Source organism: Budorcas taxicolor, chromosome 5 (assembly GCF_023091745.1).
Source record: "Budorcas taxicolor isolate Tak-1 chromosome 5, Takin1.1, whole genome shotgun sequence".
NCBI lineage: Eukaryota > Metazoa > Chordata > Mammalia > Artiodactyla > Bovidae > Budorcas > Budorcas taxicolor.
In genome coordinates this window covers 137065610-137090704 of record NC_068914.1, presented here as the reverse complement: position 1 = coordinate 137090704, position 25095 = coordinate 137065610, and the positions used below count along the sequence as shown (strand labels likewise).

General features: G+C 40.2%; 1 protein-coding gene across 1 annotated transcript; it reads left to right on the top strand.

The window, feature by feature from the left end:
• The first annotated feature begins 2565 nt into the window (after nucleotides 1-2565).
• On the top strand, nucleotides 2566-24225 carry MGST1 (microsomal glutathione S-transferase 1). The gene is made up of 4 exons (XM_052640453.1): nucleotides 2566-2662; nucleotides 10228-10368; nucleotides 13448-13542; nucleotides 23654-24225. Exons 2-4 carry the CDS (start codon nucleotides 10243-10245, stop codon nucleotides 23898-23900), a joined length of 468 nt encoding a protein of 155 aa, XP_052496413.1. The 5' UTR covers nucleotides 2566-2662; nucleotides 10228-10242; the 3' UTR covers nucleotides 23901-24225.
• The last annotated feature ends 870 nt before the right edge of the window (nucleotides 24226-25095 follow it).

Below are 25095 nucleotides of genomic sequence, written 5' to 3'. Positions count from 1 at the left end.
GCATCAAACCAAGTGCCCTGTATTCACTTCATAACTATCTATTAAATTAATTCTTTACAGTCAATAGCTGATTATTGTAGACAATGTCATATATATAATAGATAGGCAATAATTGTACATGGTTTATTGATGGCAGGAACTCAGTACTTATTCACTGATTGATTAATAGTTTGAATTCATTTTATAATTAGAGCACCAGATGAGTCTGGTGATCATTTCAAAAACTTGTTAGAACCACTCAACTGGAATTCTGCATATCGAATTATTTAAATAATAGCTCTCTGTACCTTTTTCTGTAATGTTATCCATACGATTAAAGCCATTTTAGCTCATAATAAATGAAAGAAGTCTTCTAAATACTTGTAGTATTAAAATCCCTTGACAAGAATTCAGAATTATCTCAAATTCTTATTCCAGTGAGTGGCACAGCCAAGTTCCAGTGTATTTGACTGTGATGGAATAAATATATGTAGTTTTCAAAAGACTCAGACAATGAAAGTGAAGCACTAATGCCCGCTGATGCTAGACTTTCTAATTCTTCTACTGATATAGTGCTGTAGAAAGTGTTCCAGGGCCTGTGATTAATTTCTGCTTCCTAGAGAAAACTGGGAAATCTTACTTCCTTTTTTGATAGAATATGGATTTGTCCATCAAATCTTAGACAGCTAGTCCTGGAGGAACCTTTTAAAGCCAAAAGGAGGTAAAATGAGGACAAAAAAAGGAAGTACGCTATATACTGCTACTGCTGCTGCTGCTAAGTCGCTTCAGTCGTGTCTGACTCTGTGCGACCCCATAGACGGCAGCCCACCAGGCTCCCCCGTCCCTGGGATTCTCCAGGCAAGAACACTGGAGTGCGTTGCCATTTCCTTCTCTAATGCATGAAAGTGAAAAGTGAAAGTGAAGTCGCTCAGTCGTGTCCAACTCTTCTCGACCCCGTGGACTGCTGCCTACCAGGCTCCTCCGACCATGGGACAGCAGGTGGTAAATGTGTAAGAGGTAGGAGCACATGAGAAATAACATAGATGGAAAACATAAATCCTTAAACATGTTTCAATAAAGCCATGGAAGTGTTGAATTTAAAAAAAATGCAGAATGTGAGAGTTATGAGTTATATTTTATCTGGGGAAAAATGAGGACTGCAGCCTGGGAAAACAGCACTTCAGATAGCTCTATGAAACTGTTGTAAAGAAGAGGGGGAAAAGGTCAATATACACGTGATTTGGTGAAGCGGGAGTACATGCAATCAATCACATTTTTTTTTTTTTTGCAGAAATTTTCTTAGTCATAAGAAGCAGATGTCATCATGAAGGATTTTCGTGTTTTTCTAGATATGAAAAGATACAAGAATTGGGCTCATAAAATCACCTCCTGAAAATACATATCTGAAGACCTGTTCTGCCAGTACTTCCTGCCCTGCCTCGACCTGTCCCCACATCCAGCCAGAGTGCCTCATTTCTGCTCCACTTTGGATTCTTCTCGGCAGGTGTTGAAAATCAGCAGCTGCAGTAACACATATTTAATTCTTATAGAGATAGATGATAAGTGCCAATGGCAAGTGCCAATTTGTAGTTGACTGAAGTTACATCCATAAATACTGTTGTGGGACAAGGAGGCTTGAGATGTTGTTGTCATTCACTGGCTAAGTTGTGTCAGACTCTGCAACCCCATGGACGGCAGCACAACAGGCTCTTCTGTCCTCCACTCTTTCCTGGAGTTAGCTCAAACTCATGTCCTTTGAGTCGGTGATGACATCCAGCCATCTCACCGTATGTTGTCCCCTTCTACCCTTGCCCTCAATCTTTCCCAGCATCAGGGTCTTTTCCAATGAGTGGGCTCTTCACATCAGGTGGCCAAAGTATTACAGCTTCAGCTTTAGCATCAGTCCTTCCAATGAATATTCAGGACTGTGATCTGCTTTAGGATTGACTGATTTGATCTCCGTGCAGCCTAGATACTAGTATTGAAACTACACCTTTCTTAAACACTCCCCTTAAGTCCTTACAAAAGCTATACTAAGCTGATTGTGTAAGAATTGACCCATTTTAATTTCTTCGTCTCAACCCTTTCTGTTCAGAGTGGGGAAGCAAATTGTCCAGGATCACTGATTTGGAAGACTTTTAGGTAATCTACGCCAAAGGTTACATTGTTGTCAGTGCCAGCCTTTCGAACCTGGGAAAGCAAAGTTCGACAGAAGTATCAGCGACTTCTAATCAGGTCCCTTCCTTGCCCCGCCCCCTAGATTTAAACCTTCTCTAAAGCGTTCAGTGGTTTCAACACTGAGACCTTTAAAAATTGTTTGCAACTACATAAACTTGAAAGGTCCCCAGCCGCTGCAGCGGGCAAGTGGCCTTTGGGGTTGAGAGCTTCAGCCCGCGCGGAAAAGAAAGAGTTCAGAAAGCGCAACTGGTGGGCGGAGGTTATTCCGGGAGAGAAAAATCAGGCGAGTTAGGGGAGGGGTTTGGCGAGGTCGACCCGTGTGCTTTCAGCGACCCGGAGCCAAAAGCGGAGGAAATTAACCAGAGGGGGCGTGGCCTCTGTGTCCTGCCAGCCCCGCGCATTGAAAGTCCCACAGCTCCCGCGCGACCCGCTTCTGGGACCGGCTCGTGATCTTTCTCCTGCTCGGATTCACACCACCTGCTCGCGAGTAGTGTGTAAGCAGACGGTAAGAAGAGAGAGGGTGGCGGCGGGAAGGGGGCCGGGGTGGCAGGTGCAGGGTTGGGGTACCTCTGCCGACCTGAAACTTGTTTGCACAGAGTAACTGCAAAAAGTTTGCTTTTCAATCCATTACTTTTAAAAGGGAGTTTCCTTCCTTTACCCTCCCACCCAACCCCGTAGATAAACTGTCAAACTCCAGGAATAAAACTTGAGAGAATAATTCTTTTTGTGTTTAAGTGATGATTTACCCACTTAAAATTCTCAAGCCAAGGGAGCATCCACTTGGAAAGGGCGCCCGTTGAGCTTTGGGGGAGTAAAACGTGAGCTCATGTAACAGTAATCGAGGAATGGCTTCAGTTTAAGAAACTTCTGTTCATCCTAAGGGGGTAAAATCTTGCAGAACTTCTGAGATCCAGGACAAACTGGCCTTTGTGTCGCCTGAAAGATAGAATTTGCTTTTCTTGGTTCTCTATGACAGGCCAGAGAAACATCAGCAAGGTAGAAATAGAAATAATAGTAATAATGAACAAAGTGCAGCATGACCTGAATCAGATCCTATTTGATGAATTAGATACCACAGAATCGGACACGACTGAAGCAACTTAGCAGCAGCAGCAGCAGCGGAGTCAGTTGATTGGAAAGCTAAGGATCAAACCCCTTGGGAAGGTTCTTGACTGTGGCATGGGTGGGGGGAGCCCAGTCTGGAGGTGGAAGCCGTGTGGAAGGAGTAAAGGAGAGAGGAGCCCTTCTCTGGCAGTTAAGGCCTCACCTGTGACTGCCATTGCCGGACTTGGGCGGCGGGGGGCCAGGGCGCCTGCAGATTCTGTCTCCCTGCTGCAGCGTTCTTTGAAATAGTCACAAGCCCTTTGGGTAGTCCTGACACCACTTTTTATTTTCTCCTTTTCCCTCTGCTGTTTACTGTCTAAGAAAATGCCAAGTGGGCTGTCATCAAACATTATTGAATAGCCGTTGGAAACTTGTCCAGGCCCCCAGCTAACAGGCTTTAAACCAGGCCAGCCCAATGTTCTGAGAGCCCTAGCCTGCTGTGAATACCAAAGAAGACACACCTTTTATGTTCTCTGGGAATTAGGCTGGTATTGAGTTTTGCTGTCTTCTGAGGTTTCCAAAGTAAGAGGCCTGTGTGTGTTGACCATCTTTGGCCATCTTGAAAAATAGCAAATCGGTCCAAATTTGAATATTACTTTCTGTGGCAAGGGTGGTTTTTCTGAGGGTTTGTTTGAGAGTGGAGTTTCTTAAATGCTGAGACTAGAAAAGGAGGTCAGCATAGTTTCCTGAGCACAGTCCCCTCCCCGTACAAGCCAGCAGCATTCCCCCTGCCCCACCCCGAACACCTGGGCCCTGAAGCATAGGGGGCCCTGTCTGCAGTCAGTCTTTTCAGTAAATTCTAGAACTCACAAACAGCGAGGAGACCACTGACTTGTCTTTTCTCTTTATCTCACAGGCAGCGTTCTGTTGCTTTAAGAAGGTCTGAAATTGCAGAGTCATGACCATGGGAATGTGTGCTCACATTTTCTATGTGTTGCACAATATTGATGGAGAAAGGCCGCCATAAATAAGAAAACTTTGCTCTTTTTGGCCAAGAGCCCATAAAGAGAAGAGGACTATTTCTCAGTTAGTAGTATCTGTCACTAAACTGTGATAGACAATAAGGGGGTGGGGGTGGGATTCTGGGGGGAGGGTGAGGGAGATAAGACAGGAAGGGGATTTGACAGAATTTCCCAGAAGACCAGGGTAGTCCAGAATTCTCCTTGATGGGGGATAGCCTACAGGTTCAATATTAGAGAAAACTGGGTTCCAGTCTTGGGCCCTCCACTGTGAATTTGGGTCAGATTACTAATTCTACCTCTCTGGGTCTCAGTTTCATTATATGTTGAAGGTAGAGACAAATATTATTTGCTCTGACTACTTGGATTTCTCCAAGTTCTCAAGAGAGATAATGCTATGGCCTTCGAAAACTCTGAAATTATATCCTCAGTGCCTAAAACAGTGCCAAGGTAAGAGCTTATTTATTCACCAGATACTTACCTAGCACTTACCAGATCCCACTGCCTTTCTTTTTTCTTTTTATTTTTTTATTTCAAACTTTTTATTTTGTACTGGGGCATAGCCAATTAACAATGCTGTGACAGTTCCAGGCAAACAGCGAAGGGACCCAGCCACTCATAGGCATGCCTCCACTTTTTCCCAGACTCCCCACTTTATGCTTTATTCACTTAATGCTCCCAAGAGTTTTGTGAGGTAGGAGGTTTTATTAGCCTCATGTTGCAGGGAAGATTTGTTAATCACAGCTAGTTAATGGCAGAATTGGACCCACTACGTCTGGTTTTGGAGTCTGTCTTTGTCCTTTGTAAAGGCACCCCCTCCACATTAGGTGACTGAGTCCCCCTCTCCGGAGAGAGAGGTAGATATATTCTCTGTTATGCCAACCAGTGTTGGGCAATGAAAGGGACAAGACACTGTCCAAATAGAATTCATCACTGGAATAATTTCTATAACTCATTACCAAGGTTCATGTTTTGCTCTGCTTACTTTTCTTAGATAATTTCTACTGCATTCCTTGGCTACTCAAATCGCTGAGCACTTTAACCTCTTAATTATTATTACTGCTCTACCGCTATCCTCTCTCTTGATGGCCTTTCATGAACAAAGCTTCTAGTAACTTCTTTTTGGAGTGCAGTGCAATGGCATGATGCAAGTTCAAGGCAGTTTATCAACAAATAAATCTTGAAAAAAAAAAGTCCAGATGAGCACCACCTAATTTCATGCTATAAACGACTCCTGTTTCTTAATGTCTTGCCTTTAGCTCTGCTTACCCCACCCTCAGATGTGCTGGGAGTGGACCACGTCCACACTGAGAGGCGATCTGTGGGCCCACAGAGTGCGGTGTCAGGAGCTCAGTGTTGGCCATCTCCCAAAACCACAGACTGGAGGAGCTAAGCCACATTCTTGGTGATTGAGAAATTCTCTCCGTGAAGTACACTTTGTGCATTGTTCACATTTAGAGAAAAAAAAAAAAATCCTGCCATTGACCTTTGTCCTCAACTGCTCAAGATTTTGTGTTCTTTCCCCAGCAACAGTCTGAAAGCCTTCCATCTTTTCTCTACTCTTTCAATACCCATGTTTACTGAGAGAAAACCATCTTCTCAACTTTGCTTTCATTGCTAAATGCATTTCATTCTGAGAACATTGGTGAAGACCTACAGAAACCTGTTGACTTTTAAAACTAGGGTTGGATATAGCACCTCCTACTTGATAAACTTTTCTTGTTTTTTTTTTTTTTTTTTTAAATTAAGCTCCTTGCTGTGTCTGTCCAGAGGCATAGAATTTAGGGATTCCTTATTAAGCTCATTACTCCAAGTGCACTGTGAAGTCGGAGAGGGCAATGGCACCCCACTCCAGTACTCTTACCTGGAAAATCCCATGGACAGAGGAGCCTGGAAGGCTGCAGTCCATGGGGTCGCTGAGGGTTGGACATGACTAAGTGACTTCACTTTCACTTTTCACTTTCATGCATTGGAGAAGCAAATGGCAACCCACTCCAGTGTTCTTGCCTGGAGAATCCCAGGGACGGGGGAGCCTGGTGGGCTGCCGTCTATGGGGTCGCACAGGGTCGGACACGACTGAAGTGATTTAGCAGTAGCAGCACTGTGAAGAAGAATGCAGTTTATTGCTGACTTCTCCCCACCCCCATCCTAGAACAATACTAGATACATTAAATGTTGCAAAAAGCAAGGGGTGGAGGCTTCCTGGCAGTCTAGAAGTTGAGACTTTCACATGTAGGCAGGTGTGGGTTTGATCCCTGTTGGGGGTGCGGCACTAAGATCTCATATGCTTTGGTGGCCAAAAAAAAGGCTCCATAAAACAGAACCAGTGTTTTAACACCTGGTTCTTTGCCCAGCAACAGTTGGGGGGGAAATCCACATCAAAAAAAAAAAAAAAAGTCTTTAAAAATGTTACCAGAAGTATAATATTATCTTGCACTGAGAAATGTGGACTGAAAAAAACATAATGTGAGAGCTATGAGTTCAGTTTTTGTTGAGGCTTACTGAGGACTGTAGCCCAGGAGACAGCCCCTCAGCTAGCTTCTCTGAAGCTGAGGAACTTCTCTAAAGAGGTAGATGGGGAAGTCAGTATAGAAATGATTTTGGTAAAGGGGATATGTGCAGTCAAACCCAGATCTTGGTAGAAGGTTGCTGCTGGTTATGAGGAATAGGTATCTCCATTAATGATTTTAGTGCTTTTCTAGGTATAAGAAGATGCAAGAAATCTGGCTCATAAAAGTTTCTCCCGGAAAATGTCTAACTATCTGAAAGCCAGTTTTGCCAGTTTTCCTAGAACACAGGGTGCCTTCTTTCTGATAAACTCTGAACTCCTTTCAGGGCATGATAAAGATTCTCATAGAATCAGATGGCAAGTGACAGTCTTTAGCTGGCAGAATCTATCATACTTGCTTTTAAGACTACTGACCTGTGGAGGTGGATTAATTTGCTACTATGTGTGTGTGAGAGTGTTTACGCTAAATGCAGCTGATCCTTGACTATCATGGGGGTTGGGGACCTATCCTCTGGGTAGGTGAGAATCCACATGTAACTTATAGTCGCCTCCTCCTTATACACAGTTCCTTTATGTCCGTGGCTCTGCATCTCCAGATTCAACCAACTACTGATTGTGTACCACTCTGGTATTTAGCATCGAAAAAAATCCAAATATAAGTAGATTCACATGGTTCAGATCTGTGTTGTTTAAGGGTTAACTGTACATTTCTATTTGCCTGAACCCAAGGAGGCTTTTTTTAGCCTACCTTTCAAAACAGAGATTGCTTAGGAAGCTTTGGATTTCTATTTCCAAAATGGGACTAATACTTACCTTGGAGCATAATTGAAAGAAGAAGGAAGATAACTGGTAGAATGGGTGCTGGCACTGGTGCAGGTGTAGGCTAGGTGCAAGGTAGGCTTCATCCAGTGTTCGTTGAATCAGTCTCTTGAAGGAGACAGTGCGGTGTGGTTGGTATATGAGATGTGAGATCAGAGACTTGGGTTCCTCTCCCAGTGTGGCTGCTCAGTATCTCTAATTTCCATTTTTTTCATCTGTCGAATAGATATACTCATGAGGATTATAGTCTTATAGAAATTATGTAAGGTAATGCACATAAAGTACATGGTGTAATATAACCAAGTCTTATAAAATTAAATATATATGTACTATAGATATATAGGCATGTCACATTCAACAGTAACATATAGACAACTGGATGACCAGTAGCAGAGTCTGGAAAGATATATAGGTTTATAGATTATTGGTAGGTGGATAAAATGATTAGAATAATCGCTCTAAATAGGTTGCATGCAGGGGTTGAGTTTTAAAGGCAGGAACAGATATGTCTACAAGAGACAACACTCCATGCTAAGCCAGTAAAGTGGTGTTTACGCTTGGGTATGAGAAAAGATGGGCTTCTTAGGTGGCACTCGTAGCAAAGAACCCAACTGCCAACGCAGGAGACGTAAGAGATGCAGGTTTGATCCCTGGGTCGGGAAGATCCCCTGGAGAAGGGCACAACATCCCACTCCAGTATTCTTGCCTGGAGAATCCCATGAACAGTGGAGCCTGGCGGGCTATAGTCCATAGGATTGCAGAGAATTGGACATGACTGAAGCGACTTAGCATGCATGCACACATACACTCATGATAAAAGATGTGTGTTCATGTGGAAGAAAGAGAAGGTGTAGGTAGTGGGGCTGATGATAGAACAGAGGAGGTTAAAAAGAATGTCAGATAGGGCGGACTTTCAGCTTTTTCCTAAATTCTTACCCACTCGGATTTGAGTATCATTTGTGTCCCTCTTCTTCCTCCTCCTCAGCACTTCTCCAGTTACTCTTCCAACTCTAGATTCAAGGAGTTACATTCCATTTACTCTTGACAGCTTTTCGATGGGTGTAAATATAGAATGTGAAGTGACCTGAAGAGTTTTGTAAAGCTAATCCTCCTCCCCACGTCCCTTCTACGAAAGTATCATAAATGCCTATTTCTCCCCCCACGTTTGCAAGCCTTTTATTTTGTGTTTCCATTATCCTGTTTCACCCTCTTCACTTGTGTTGGTGTGAATGAGGACACTGGTCATGGTGATAGTGATGATCATGATAAGGAGATAATAAGCTTTATTGAGGGTTTTCATGGACCTGGCACTGTGCTAGGTCATGTTATCTCACTTAAATCCTGACAATAACCTACTAAGTTGGGAGATGCCGACTCATTGGAAAAGACCCTGATGCTGAGAAAGACTGAGGGCAGGAGGAAAATGGGGCTGACAGAGGATGAAATGGTTGGATAGCATCACCGATGCAATATACCTGAGTTTGAGCGAACTCCTGGAGATGGTGAAGGACTGGGAAGCCTGGCATGCTGTAGTCCATGGGGTTGCAAAATTGGACACGACTTAGTAACTGAACAACAACTATTCCTATCTTACCAACGAAGAAATCCAGTTTCACAGAGGCTAAATCTCTCAATCAAAGACAATAACCAAATGATGCGACTGGAATTCAAATCCTGGAGTCTGAGATCTTGATTACCACTGAAATGACAAAAGGTTGTGAACTGGATTTATAAAGAAGGGCGTGTATTAGAACTTAGGCATTTCTACTCAAACATTAACGGTACTACTATGTACATAGTTTGATGTTTTGAAAGAGATTCATGGATTCTGGTTTGTGTCCAATTTGTGGCTCATGTTGATGCAAAATATGGTTTTATTCTAGCTTTAGCGATGTTTACCTATGTATATTTGCTTATGATAACCTCTATATTTCATTTTCACACAGTGCTTGTTTGATATGTTCAAGCTTAATGATATAGAACCAGAAAAAACCAGGGATGGGGGTGAGATGAATTGGGAGATTAGGATTGACATATATACACTATTGATACTATGTATGAAATAGATAACTAATGAATGAGAGCCTACTCTATAGCACAGGGAACTCTATTTAGTGCTTAGTTGTGACCTAAGTGGGAAGGAAATCCAAAAAAGAGTGGCTATATGAATAGGTATAGCTGATTCACTTTGCTGTACACTAGAAATTAATACCAGAGAAGGCAATGGCAACCCGCTCCAGTGTTCTTGCCTGGAGAATCCCAGGGACAGGGGAGCCTGGTGGGCTGCTGTCTATGGGGTTGCAGAGAGTCGGACACGACTGAAGCGCCTTAGCAGCAGCAGCAGCAGCAGCAGAAATTAATACAATGTTGTAAAGCATTAACAAATTTAAAAAAAAGAAAACCATGGATAAGAGCAAAGACTATTACATGTATTTCTTGACTTACATAAAAAGAGTAACTTAAATAAATGATTAAAATAGAAAAAAGAACGAGAAAAAAACATGATACTAGTCATTAAAAAAATCTAAATGATTATTTCTTCTTCAAATAACCCAAAATATCTTCAAGAACAATATGGTTCATACTATAGAATAAGGACACCAAGTGACCGTCAAGTTATTGGGGGGTATTTATGTCTGTTTTTTCCTATTTTATCTAAAATCTTTTTTAACATTCCAGACCAAAATCAAAAAAATGGTCAACCTTTCGCAGCTAATGGAGAATGAAGTATTCATGGCCTTTGCCTCTTACACGACGATTGTGCTTTCAAAAATGATGTTTATGAGCATTGCAACTGCCTTCTATAGACTGACAAGAAAGGTAAGACATGGGAGGCAGTATTTTAACGGTTGGGATTCTGGAAAGCAATTTTCTAATTTTTTTTTTTGTGTGTGTGAAACCCAATGGCATATTGTTTTATACTGTAAATGAATATGCAGTCATTTAGTTCAGGCGGTTCTGATATATTTACAGAATAGGTAGTTTCTCCCAGAAATCAGTAAATGGTTGTTTGTTTGTTTATTTTTATTGTTCAGTTAGCATATGAGATTTCTGAAGTATCAGATTTTTCAAGGAAACTTTGTGATTTTGAAGTTGATTTTGCTAACCAGAGCTTAGAAAATAGTCACTTTCTAGACAGTGAATTGATGTTTTCAGCTCTATTACAGATCAGAGATATACCTTAGGGCACAGAATTAAGTTCTTATTGTTATCAATAGAGTCTCTATTATTGGGGCAAGGCATTTGAATTTTGTGTGGTTATGATTTCTTAAGTGAATAGTATTTCTACCCAGCATTATAACAATTTTTTTTTTTTTTTCAAATGGAGGCTTGGGGAAGCTGGTAGAAAGTTTTGAAACACATAACCCATATACAGAGGAAGGGCTTCCTGATGGCTCAGTAGAAAAGAATCCGCCTGCAGTGCAGGAGATGCAAGAGACATGGATTCAGTCCCTGGTCTGGGAAGATCACTGGAGGAGAAAATAGCAACCCACTCCAGTAGTCTAGCCTACAGAATCCCATGGACAGAAGAACCTGGCAGGCTCCAGTCCATGGGATCGCAAAAAAGTCGGACACGACTGAGTGACTGAGCAGGCAACCTGTAAGCAAGTTGGTTTTGTGACAACAGTGACAAGGGAAAAGCAAAACTACACAGTTAGATGATTTTTACTGGTGTGACTCCTGGGCCTGTTCACCAGCTTCTTTCTGTAAACATTTCTCTCTCTTGGTCCCAGTCCCGAGTTTCTGTCCTCCAGAGCCTTACTTTTATTTAGAAGTCATAGGCCTCCCTAAGGTATTTTCTTATTACTATCTTGAGGTATCATTCCTTCCCAATGATGTTTGCATTTTAATGGGGCACATATCCACACGGGTAAACCTCTAACAGGGCAAGGTGTTTGAGCCTTTGGCTATAAAGTGGCTGCTACTACCAGGTCTTAACTCAGTGGTAAAGAATCCACCTGCCAGTGCAGGAGACACAAGAAATGAGGGATTTGATCCCTCAGTCAGGAAGATCCTGTGGAGCAGGAAATGACCACCCACTCCAGTATTCTTGCCTGGGAAATCCCATGGACAGAGGAGCCTGGTGGACTATGGTACATGAGGTTACAAAAGAGTCAGACACAGCTGAGAGACTAAACAAGTAACCACCAGATCCTCACTATCCTCTAGAAATACTGTGGCATCAAGGATAGCAGAAATGTTGCTTGTCTTAGAAGAAAGTGAAAGTGAAGTTGCGCAGTCGTGTCCGACTCCCTGCGACCCCATGGACTGTAGCCTACCAGGCTCCTTCATCCATGGGATTTTCCAGGCAAGAGTACTGGAGTGGGTTGCCATTTCCTTCTCCAGGGGATCTTTCCAACTCTGGGATCGAACCCAGGTCTCCCGCATTTCAGGCAGACACTTTACCGTCGAAACCACCAGGGAAGCCCAAGCGGCTTAGAAGAAAAGGGGAAGGGAATTCAAATTTGTGAAGTGCCAGTGATCTATGCTAGGCACCGTGACACTCTGTTTGTGTGTCAGGTAATGGAAGCATTTTACATAATTGTCAGCATTATCCTGTGAGATGAGCATTACTCTTCCCATTTTATGGATGAGGAAATCAAAATCAGAGCGGTTCAGTAGCTTTCCCAAGATTACACACCAACCAAGGCTGAGGCTGAGATTCAAATTCAGGTTGGCTTAAACTCCTATTTCAAGCACTTTGTGTTGTAATACATTATTTGCTTACTCAAAATCTCTTTATTGAACATCCAGTATGTGCCATACATTTATTTCAGAACCAGACAGACAGATCTGCCCGCAGGAGCTGATCAGTTCTCCTCAACATCTTTATCTGAAATAAATGCTCATGTCATATTAAGAAAAATACTATCATATTTATGAAGTTTCTCCACTTAAATTAAGGCTAATTTTATAGTTCATGTTTTTCTTTATTATAAGTCATTAAATAGTGGAACATAAGTATTTTTAAATACATGTTTCAAGTTTCAGGGAATGGGGAAATCATTTCAAAGAGCATAATAATGACAGGAAGGACTATGTGGAAATATGCCCTGGAACATGTGCTTAGTGTTTATAGGAATACAGTTCAACTTCTTATATTTCACTGGATTGTTCAACCTAAAGTTTTAGTTAATTCAGAGGAAAAAGAGGCACACATATCCTAACAAAGTACAAAGCACTTTTCCTGCCCCCACTCTTTCATGCTGCATGCCTGTTCCTCTGGTATCTTTGGCAAATAAACTTATGACTTTCATATGAGCCAATCAGTTGGAAATAATGTTCTTCAGGAGAAGTGCATCAACATTACTATTAAAAAATGCCAGTTCACCATAATAATAACTTTTTATTATTTTAATGAGGACTCAGAATTATGCTTTTTTCTGATTTTGCTGCCTTTTCACTGTTTTTATATATTGGTTTTTAAAGTTCTTATTTATGCTTCTCTTTAAAAATCTTTTTACACTGTTATTAAAAATTCAGGTTTTAAGAAGAGATGCTTTCTCCTGTGTGTATGTGCTCAGTTGTGTCCAACTCTTTGCTGCCTTATGGGCTGTAGCCCACCAGGCTTCTCTGTCCATGGGATTTCCCAGGCAAGAATTCTGGAGTGGGTTGCCATTTCCTACTCCAGGGGATCTTCTGGACCCAGGGATCAAACCTGCATTTTCTGTTTCTCTTATGTTGGCAGGCAGATTCTTTATCACTAAGATACCTGAGAATCCACATTCTTTCTCCTACCCCTAGGTTTGATCTATAGCTCCCAAATTTTTTTTTCATGATGACCAAATGACCAACTTGGATGTCTGTATTTCTTCTGATAAAATATGAATATCAGGTAGAGTACTCCCCATGTTATTTGGTATTTGAAATTTTATTTTTTCCTCGGTATTTGGAATAGGTTTTTGCTAATCCAGAAGACTGCGCAGGCTTTGGCAAAGGAGAAAACGCCAAGAAGTATCTTCGGACAGATGACAGGGTGGAACGTGTTCGAAGGTAAACCAGTGTCTCCTGAAATGACTCATTTGATCACAGGATGTTGGTCTCAGAGTCGAGTGAGGATGTTGGGGTCTGAAGAAAAAGAAAAGTCAATCATTCTACCTACTCTGTGTAATTATAGAAAATTAGCCATCTAGAAGTCTCCAACTATTACTGTGATTGCATGTATTTCCAAGTTAGCTTTTCTGTGCACTTTGTTAGGGTTAATGACTTTGTTCTGTGTAGGGATTGATCAAAAGTAATGACAGGTAGGAGGTGAAATGAGGATGGTAGGATGCAGTTTTTGTCTTCTTTCTCCAGAGGTGAGACTGTCAGCTTGGGTAAAAGGTTGAAGAACTAGGTATTTTTGCATAAAATGGGAAGTATGAACTTGAGAAATCTCTACCTATCTTCTCTCTCTCTCCCTCCTTTGTAGATATTATATTTAATGTACAGAGAATTCAGTAAACAATGAAAAGCAATAGGCCAAGATACCGTCTACCCAGCTTCCTAATGATACCATTAATAAACTTATTTTAAAAGCACATTCAATTCTAATTCTGAAGGTATATTTCTTAATCCTTGTCATAAAGTGGTGTAAATTACAAACTTTTTCTTTCATCTTTACTGAAGCTTAATTGACAAAATTGTAAGTGTTCAATTTGCAGCATACAATGTCATTTAATACACATATATGTTTCTAAGGAGTCCTTCCATTGAATTAGTTGACATTAATTAATGAATTTCATTAATGAACACATCCATCACTTCTCAGATTTCATCTCTCCTCCCCTCTTCTTTGCTGGGAACATTTAAATTCTACTCTCATAGCGACTTTCAGTTATATGTGCTGTGTGTTCAGTCGCTCAGTAATATCTGACTCTTTTGTGGCCCCTGGACTCTTAACCCGCCAGCCTCCTCTGTCCATGGAATTTTCCAGTCAAGAATACTGGAGTGGGTTGCCATTTCCTACTGCATGGGATCTTCCCGACCCAGGTATTACACTCCCATCGCTCGCAGCTCCTGCATTGGCAGGCCGTTTCTTTACCACAGTGCCGCCCGGGAAGCCCCAGCTTTCAGTTACACGGTTACACAATACAGTGTTATCTGCTGTAGTCAGTGTGTTATCCTTTAGATCCTCAGACCTTGTTCATCTTATAACTGACAGTTAGTACTATTTTATCAACCTCTTCAGATTTCCCCCAACCCCTATCCCCTGGCAACGACTACTTTCTGTTCTTATGAGTTCAGCCTTTTTTCCTTTTGGTAGATTCCATTTATAAATGATACCTTACAATGTTTGTCTTTCTCTGTCTTAGTTATTTCATTCACCATAATGTCCTCCAGGTTCATTCAAATGACCAGACTTCCTTTTTTTATTTTAAAGACTGAATAATAGTCTAATCTTTTTGGAATAACGGTAGGTAAGTTCTGTGCTCTGCTCTGCTTGTGCTTAGTTGCTCAGTTGTGTCCAACTCGTTGTGACCCCATGGACTGTAGCCCATGAGGCACCTCTGTCCATGGGGATTCTCTAGTCAAGAATGCTGGAGTGGGCTGCCATGCTCTCCTCCAGGTATCTTCCCAACCCAGGGGTGGAACGCAAGGCTCCCACATTGCAGGCAGATTCTTCTAACATCTGAACCACCATGGAGGACCTTCCAAACTGTTCTCCATAGTGGCTGTACCGGTTTATATTCCTGGCAGCAATGTAAAGAGTTCTCTTTTCTCCATGTTCTGGCAAGTATTTGCTACCTCTTGTCTTTTCCACAGTAGCCATCCTAATAGGTGTAATGTAATAACTCATTTTAGTTTTGATTTGCATTTACCCAGCTGATTGGTGATGGTGAGTACCTTTTCATTACCTCTTGTCCATTTAGATGTCTTCTTTAGAAAAATGGCTATTTGGGTCTCCCTTTTTAAATTGGATTATTTTATTTGTTTATCTATTAATTTGGGGCTATGAAATTGTGAGATCCTTATATATTTTTAATATTAACTGCTTATCAGATATGGGGTTTGCAAAATTTTTTCCCATTCCATAACTTGCCTTTCAATTTTGTTGATGGCTTCTTTTGCTGAGCAGGAGCTTTTTGATTTGATGTAGTCCCACTTGTTTATTTTTGCTTTTTTTTTTTTTTTTTCTTTTGGTGTCAAATCCAAAGATATCATTGCCAAGACTAGTGTCAAAGAGCTTACAACCTTTATATTCCCTCTAGAAATTTTATGGTTTCAGGTCTTAAATTCAAGTCTTTAATTCATTTTGAGTTGATTTTTGTGTACGGTGTAAGATAGGGTTCAGTTTCTTTTGCATGTGGAAATCTAGTTTTCCTGACACAATTTACTGCAGAGGCTGCCCTTTCCTACTGTGTATTCTTGGCTTCTGTGTAAAAAATTGAGTATACATGCATGAGTTTATTTCTGGGTTCTCTATTCTGTTCCATTGATCTGTGAGTCTGCTTTTATGCCAAAAAAATACTGACTTGATTTCTATAGCTTTGTAATGTAGTTTGAAATCAGGAAGTATGAAGTCTCCAGCTTTGTTTTTATTGCTCAAGATTGCTTGGATATTCAGGGTCATTTGTGGTTTCACACAAATTTGGGGACTTTAAAAAAAAAATTTCTCAAAAAATGCCATTGGGATTTTGAGAGGGAGTACATTACTCTGGGTTGTGTGGACATTTTAACAGTGTTAACATTAATTTTTCCAGTCCATGAGGAGAGAATATCTTTCCATCTATTTATATTTCTTCATTTCTTTCGTCAGTATCTTATGGTTTTTAGTATATAAATCTTTCCTCTCTTTGGTTAAGTTTATTCCTAAGCATTTTATTCTTTTTGATGCTATTTTAAAGTTCGTCTTCCCCAGGTGACTCAGTGGAAAAGAATCCATTTGCCAAGCAGGAGACGCATTCAGTCCCTGGGTCAGGAAGAAGATACCCTGGAGAAGGAAATGGCAATCCACTCCAGTATTCTTCCTTTGGAGATCCCATGGACAGAGGAGCCTGGTGGGCTACAGTCCATGGGGACTCAAAGAGTCAGGTATAACTCAGTGACTAAACAGCAACAGCAGTAAAGTTAGTCTGTTTTATCCTTCCAAAAAATCAGCTCTTAGTTTCATTGATTTTTTTCTATTGTATTTTTAGTTTCTATTTCATTTATGTCTATTCTGATCTTTGTTATTTCTTTCCTTTACTAATATTGGGCTTGGTTTGCTTCTCTTTTTTTACTTTCTTGATACGTCAGGTTAGGTTGTTCATTTGAGATTTTTTTCTTAAATGTGGGCGTTTATCACTATAAATTTCCTTCTTAGATTGCTTTTGCTGAGTCCCCATGAGTTTGGTATGTTCTGTTTCTATCTTTATCTGTCTCAAGATATTATTGATTTCTCTTGAGTTTTTTCTTTGACCTGTTTGTGAATTTTCCAATTTTCTTTTCATAATTGATTTCTAGTTTCATATTGTTGTGGTTGGAATAAATGCTTCATTTTGCACTTCTTAAATTTATTAAGACTTGCTTTTTGGCTTAAGATATGATCTGTCTTGGAGAATGTTCCATTTGTGCCTGGGAAGAATGTATATTCTGTTGCTGTTGGATGTAAAGTTGTGTAAATGTCTTTTAGGTCCATCTGAGCTAAGTGGTCTTTCTAGATGCTTTATCCATTGTTGAAAATGAGATCTTGAAGTCCTCTATAATTATGGTATCGTTATTTCTCCTTCAGATCTGTTACTGTTTGCTTTATATATTAAAGTTTCCTATGTTGGGTGCATATATATTTACCAATGTTACATCCTCTTAATGCCTTGATCCCCTTTATCATTATATAATGAACTTTTTTGTCCCTTGTTACAGTTTGTTTTGATATAAGTATAGCTTTTTCAGCTTTCTTTTGGCTTCCATTTGCATGGGATATCTTTTTCTACACCTTCACCTTGTGTCTATGTATGACCTTAAGTCTTCATAGGCAGCATGTTGTTAGGTCTTATTTTTATCTGTTCACTCATTCTTGTTTGATTGGAGAAGTTAGCCCATTTTGATTTAAAGTAATTTCTGATGCTTCCCTGGTGGCCCAGACGGTAAAGAATCTGCATACAGTGCAGGGGTCCTGAGTTTAATCCCTAAGTTGGGAAGATCCCCTGGAGAAGAGAATGGCTACCCACTCCAGTGTTCTTGCCTGCAGAATTCCATGGACAGAGGGGCCTGGCGGGCTACAGTCCGTGGGGTCACAAAGAGTCAGACGTGACTGAGTGACTAACACTTTCACTTCACTTCTTGTACTTATTGCCATTTTGTTAATTTTTTTCTTAGTTGTTTTGGAATTCCTTTGTTCCTTTCTCTTTCATTGTGATTTGGTGACTTTTCTCTAAGGGTAAGCTTTGATTGCTTTCCTTTTATCTTTTGTATATTTACTGTGAGTTTTTACTTGGTGGTTACCCTGAGTCTTATGTAAAACATCTTGTTTTATATTAATAATAGTCTATTTTAAGTTGATAACAGCTTAGCTTTTAATGCATGCAAATGACTTAATGACTAAACAACAACAACAACAAATCTTAATCCACATTTTCTAACTGATTTATTGAGTAAGTTGAAGAAAGAGCCAAGTTTATATCAAAACGAAGAATATGAAGATGTGCACAAATGCAGGATTAAAGACTAAGTTAATCTTGAGACTGTATACCATAAGAGAATCTGTAGAAATCTTTGGAGGGGCTTCAGACTTTCCAGAAAATCAAAAGTAATAAGGCAAATATGATCTTGATTCTAAAGGGATTAGATGCTGCAGCTGATACCTGAATTAGAGAAGTAAATTTTTTTTTCAGTCTCCATTTCATTATCTATTTACACTCACCAAATTTTAGAAGTGTAGTCAAATATATTCATGGTGTTTCCTATCTTAACTATTCATCAGAAAACTAAATATCTAAATGTTTAAGTATGACTGTGAAAACTCCTTACTGCTTCTTTAATTTTATATAATTTTGCTTATCCTGTGAAATGTATCTAGAATTATACCACAGTGTAGATATGCATTAGAAAATACTAAATGAAGATGGTACATAACTTCAGTGTTTCACATGTTAGAAAAGTGGATTGGCAATAGAATCTCAATAGAAAAAAATTTTCAGTGGGGAGGTCAGTCAAGATGGTGACGTAGGGGACTCCTGAACTTCTCTCTTTATGCTCATGTTGTTGTTGTTCAGGTTGTACAGCGGCTGAGTTGTGTCTGACTTTGTGGCTCCATGGACCACAGTATGCCCATGAAAGCTTAGCTAAAGAGATTTTATTTGGGGATTTTAGATGCCTTCCACTCTCCCTTCTCAGCCCCTACTTCTGTCTCTCCTTACCCATGGGATGGTATTTCTAAAGGAGAAAGCCATTATCTAAGCTGATCTTCTCATCAGATTGTGAACAACAAATAAAATTTAGTGAGAACAATTGCCTTTAGTTGTGAAAGGAGTGTGTCCTTGAGGAGGTGCAGGGACTGTGTGTAGAGCGCCCCCTGGTGATCAGACACTGGCTTTTCAATGTGGCAAAAAAGAATCTCCAGGAAAGAGAAGCTTCTAGGTTCCAGGTGTATTTTTTGAGATCAGATCAGTTCTGTTAATAAAGTGATTTACTAAATCACTTTTGGAGATACTTTTCAGAATAAAAGTCCCACAATCTCCCCTCTCCATTTTTAACCTAGAATTTTTCTTTTTCATTATTTCTACTTGTAATTGTCAAGTTGTTTCTATGAGCATATTTTGGTGACAGGGACTGAATTTGGCTACAAAGGATGTGAAAGTTACACTTTTAGGCATACAATATTGAGAAAATATACACTACACATATAGAAACTTTAATTAAAAATATAAAGTAATATGTGTTGAAATGTCGAGATAAGTAGCCTAAAGTAAGTTATTTATATTCTGGGCATATGGAAATCAATGATGATTAGAAAGCCTTTTACATTATGCATTTATTTAATCCTATCCCATATTGTTCTAGAAAGAATTCAAGACTATATACATTCCCTGTGTGTGTGTGTGTGTGTGCGTGCACATGCATGCACACACTTAGTTGCTCAGTCATGTCCAACTCTTTGCAACCCCATGGGCTGCAGCCTATCAGGGTCCTCTGTCCATGGGTTTTTCCAGGCAAGGATACTGGAGTGGGTTGCCATTTTCTGCTCCTGGGGATCTTCCTGACCCAGGGATCAAACCCACGTCTTTTGCGTCTCCTGCATTGACAGGCGAATTCTTTACCACTGAGCTACTGGGGAAGTCCCATGTACATTCCTTACAACAAGATAAAGTTGTAAGGTAACCAGGACAGCTGAAGAAATAAGGTGAAACATTTAAAAGAGGGGAAAAAAAAAGGTTTTAGTACTTAGAAAGAGATGTTTAGAATAAGCTACCTTCAACAAAATTTTATGTGGGGATTTTAGATGCCTTCCACTCTCCCTTCTCAGCCCCTACTTCTGTCTCTCAATAGAAAATACCTCTTTATTGAGACTCTTCAGTGGGGTCCAGTTGACACTCACTGGGACTTCTTCAAGGAAGTGGAGGATGGGATTAAACTTAAAGCTAGATGATTCCTTTCTGGCCGCAATGCATGAATGAAGCATTTATTGAGAGATTACTGTGTGTCTCACTGTCACTCCTTTTATTGGAATGCTGTAAAATGGCTTGAAGACTGACTTCCTGCCCTTGAGGGGTGTATAACTTTCCCACTGAAAAGCAGACTAGCGTGCATGTAGTACTTAAAGAATGATATAAAGCTGTCTCTCACTAGATGTTAAGTAGTAAGATATAAGTATAGCTTCCTAGGGTTTTGGGAATATTTCATAAAGGAAGAAGTTGAAGAATGTTAGGATTTGGAAGGAAAAAAGGAGAAGAGAGAACATGGCAATTTGGAAAAATTCTTTGCAGGAACTTGAACACACTGCTACATGCTGAGCATAACGAGCTTTGGGTAAGAGAAAGGAGTCAGCTGGTCTGGTGTGAAGCTCCTTTTGTGGTTGGCCACCCCCTGACAGTTCTCAGTGATATATAGCAACTCTGGTTTAGGTCAGGGCGATGCTGAGATCCGAGTGGTTCTGATCTGATTGAAGCATCTTGAGCACAGAGCAGGGCTGGAGTTAAGGTCAGTCCAGAACAAGCTTGCACCAAGGGGCATCTGCCCAAAAGGGAAAGGACATGGGATGATGGAGAGGAAGTAATAATAGACCCTGGTAGAAAGTGCCCTACTCCAGTACTCTTGCCTGGAAAATCCCATGGACAGAGGAGCCTGGTAGGCTGCAGTCCATGGGGTCACTAAGAGTTGGACACGAATTCACTTTCACTTTCATTTTTCCCTTTCATGCATTGGAGAAGGAAATGGCAACCCACTCCAGTGTTCTTGCCTGGAGAATCCCAGAGATGGGGGAGCCTGGTGGGCTGCCATCTATGGGGTCGCACAGAGTCGGACAAGACTGAAGCGACTTAGCAGCAGCAGCACCAGAAAGTGCTCTTAAAGATGGATGTCCATCTGCTACTAGATTTTGGTAGCCATCTAGGAATGACACAAATGAAGGTAACTTCCCCTTTAGGATGTTTTCTGTTGTTTGAGTAGAGAAAGGGTTACAATGGGAAGGTGAGGCTGAACTACAGCAGATGCTCACTGGGAGAGGGTGTGTCTGCAGTGGGGTCTAAAAGGAAGAGTGACCGACAGGTACACACTGTTATATTTAGAAAGGATAACCAGCAAGGACCTGCTGTAGAGCACAGGGAACTCTGCTCAATATTATGTGGCAGCCTGGATGGGAGGGGAGTTTGGGGGAGAATGAATACACGTGTATGTATGGCTGAGTCCCTTTGCTGTCCACCTGAAACTATCACAACATTGTAAATTGGCTATACTCAGATATAAAATAAAAAGTTAAAAAATAAAAGTAAAAAAAGAAGAGCATATAAGATGGCATAAATTAACAGTGTGAGGCTCCGTTGAAAACTGGCCTTACTAGAACAGTGGGGAATTCTGTGAGACCATTTTGAGGGTTGAGGACAAGGAAGAAGCACTGAATGAAAGAAATAGAGGGAGGCCAGAAAAAATGGAGAGGCCAGTAAGTTCCAAGGACCCCCTGCCCTTGAATTTCTTCCCCCAAACCCCCACCACTGGAGCTCTTTACCCCTAATTTTCCTTGACTTTCTTCTCTGTTTTCACACTGTATTCTATTTGTCAATTGCTTAATATAGACTTGGGGCTTCCCAGGTAGTGCAGTGGTAAAGAATCTGCCTGCCAGTGCAGGAGACATAAGCGACACAGGTTCAATCCCTGGGTCAGGAAGATCCCTTGGAGGAGGAAATGGCAACCCACTCCAGTATTCTTGGCTGGAGAATCCCATGGACAGAAGATCTATGGACAGGCTGCAGTCCATGGGATCACAAAGAGTTGGACACAACTGAGCAACTGAGTGCAAACATATTTCTACATGGTTTCATCATTATAGGCTCTTTCTCAACTTTAAAAATGTCTGTCCTCTTAGAATGTGGTAAAGGAGAAAAGTAACATGGCCTAGATGGGAGGTGAAGAAATATTTGTGGTCCAGCAGGAAAATTCAAAGGATCCAAACAAATACCCTTGATGTAACTGGTGATGTGAGCTCATCTTTAGTAGAAAATAGTGTTTCTGCCCTTTTTTGCCCACCTCACTTTCAGTAACCTTTGGGTTGTTCCATGAAACAGAGGGAATAAGAACACTCATACCCTTTCTTGGCTTTATTTAGGAACATGTGGTTGTTTATTTAAATCTTTCAAAATTGTTACGTATCTAAGTTACTGTTACCTTCTGCATGCCTCTATGTTGTTATTCTGTTTGTCAGGAGAATTTAGAGATAATCTACAGAAAACAGGAGAAAGGAAAGGAGGTGATAATGGTGATCTTTGAGCAAAGATTATTTAGTAATTACACTTTTTTTTGACTAAAAGAAAAAAGTGAAAGTGAAATTCGCTCGGTCAGCTTGACTCTTTGTGACCCCACGGACTGCATAATCTATGGAATTCTCCAGGCCAGAATGCTGGAGTTGGTAGCCTTTCCCTTCTCCAGGGGATCTTCCCAACCCAGGGATTGAACCCAGGTCTCTATCTTTCATTTTGAAACATGTATCAATAGCTTACAAGTTCTATCAAAATCTCAATTTATAGTCTAGCAGTTTTTCTTAAGCAGTTTTTTTTTTTTTCTTAAGCAGTTTTTAACTGTGGAAACTATAACAGGGTTACCAGATTTGAGAATTAAGCACTTTATAAATATATTTATAAAAATATAATTTTTTATAAATACACACTTTATATTATAAAAAAAAAATCTTGTCAGTAATTGACGTGTCTTGTGTTCACAATCCTAGCCAGAGGTGCCATGAATTGGAGAAAAAGTTGTCTAAGCCATGCTTTCTGTTTTCTTCTAGCTGTGGTATGAAATTCAGATCTAAATGCATGACTTCCCCTTTATTATTGTCTATCATGTTTGTGTATATTTTGCCCCATCACTACTAATTCCTTTTGTAATTTTAGGATAGGTTGGCTGATATTCTTCCCATGTTTGAAAGGCTAGTTATATATTCTGTAATCAGTATGTGGAGAAAATGAAATTCTTGATATTAAGATTGGTAAATTGATTTCTGGTAACCTAGTGGCTTGAGTGAATGGGCAAGGGTGGTATCAGTGACCATTTTGCATCGTAGCACAAGTGAGGAGGGGAGTCTTAAGAAAGATACTAACCCAAAGGATTTTCTGCTTTTGGGAAGAAGAATTTTTATAAGAGGAATCTTGAATTGCTATTGTACAGACCTCAGAAGAAAAAATATTTTATATGTATAAAAATGATGGGAGTTTTATTATGTAGATGCACTTTTGATATTCTTGGAAGTACAAAAAGTCTTCTTTCTTATATATTGAGATACACTGAAAATAAAAGAAACAAAATAATGAGCCATTCTAAATAACAGCGAAGTGGATAGGGAAGCAGGGAATTTGAGAGAAATAAAATGAATCTTACTCTGCATGTTTAAGATCCATTAACACTTCTATTTAGTTTCAGAAGAGAGGGAAAAGTGGATGTATTTCTGCTGATTTTGAAATTAGGGTTTTACAAGTCATCTTTTTTCCCACAGAGCCCACTTGAATGACCTTGAAAACATCGTGCCATTTCTTGGTATTGGCCTGCTGTATTCCTTGAGTGGTCCAGACCTCTCTACAGCCATCCTGCACTTCAGACTCTTTGTCGGAGCACGAATCTACCACACGATTGCGTATTTGACACCCCTTCCCCAGCCAAATCGCGCTTTGGCTTTTTTCATTGGCTATGGAGTTACACTTTCAATGGCTTACAGATTGCTGAAGAGTAAGCTGTACCTGTAAAGAGAATCATACAACTCATCATCCAATGATTTTCTAAAAATTCTGTACTTCCAATTTGTAATGAATCCTTTCATGATTTTAAGCAGGAGGGGAGCAGAGAAATTAAGATAGAGAAAACCCAGTCTGCATATTAATGCCACCAATTGCCTTTATTCTTGTTTTGTATTTATACAGGACATTTAACATAATTTTTAATTCCTTTGTCTTATTCATATAGTACTTTGTTGTAAATTTTGATTATAATTTGTAACATTTGTTCAACATTTCATATTTTGAATCTTTAAAGAGTAAGTATGTGTATGTTAAACCTGTATTTCAATATTGATGAGATGGGCATATGAAATAAAGAATTCAAAGGATAATTTCATTTGGTTTTATCTTTCTCAAAATATTTTCAAAAGTTTCAAGCTACAGAAAAGTAGTACCATGAACTTTTATATGTTTCACCTAGATTTACCACTTGTTAACTTTTCCCCATATTTGCTTTAGCTCCATCACTCAATGTTTTTTCTGAACAGTTTGAAAGTTGTTCAATTGCTAAGTCATGTCTGAATCTTTTTGGTCTCATGGGCTGTAGCACACCAGGCTTTCCTGTCCTTCACTGTCTCTCGGAGTTTGCTCAAACTCCTGTCCATCGAGGCAGTGATGCCATCCAACCATTTTGAAAGTGAGCTACTCGTAAGACACTTCACTCTGAATACTTCAACATATATCTCCTATGTACCAAACAGTCTCCAAATAACCATATCATTATCACACCAAAGAAATTTAACTAAGATGGTATAGATGAACCTATTTGCAGGGAAGAAATAGAGATCTCGCTTGGTGCTCTGTGATGACCCAGATGGATGGGATATGGATGGGAGGGAGGTCCAAGAGGGAGGGGGTATTTATGTATACATATTGCTGATTCACTTCTTTGAACAGCAGAAACTAATGAGACACTTTAAAGCAATTATACTCCAATTTAAAAAAGAAATATAACTCTAATACAATACCATTATTTAACATATATGGTGAGTAGTGAAAGTTGCTCAGTCGTGTCCAACTCTGCGACCCCATGGACTATACAGTCCATGAAATTTTCTAGGTGAGAATACTAGAGTGGGTAGCCGTTCCCTTCTCTAGGGGATCTTCCCAACCCAGGGATCAAACCCAGGTCTCCTGCATTGCAGGCAGATTCTTTATCAGCTAA

Bases quoted from the DNA above. Each gene is read 5' to 3' on its own strand.
- MGST1 (XM_052640453.1), top strand. From the start codon at position 10,243: ATGGTCAACCTTTCGCAGCTAATGGAGAATGAAGTATTCATGGCCTTT. The intron at 10,369-13,447 runs GTAAGACATGGG...TATTTGGAATAG, and splicing joins TCTATAGACTGACAAGAAAG to GTTTTTGCTAATCCAGAAGA. The intron at 13,543-23,653 runs GTAAACCAGTGT...TTTTTCCCACAG, and splicing joins AGGGTGGAACGTGTTCGAAG to AGCCCACTTGAATGACCTTG.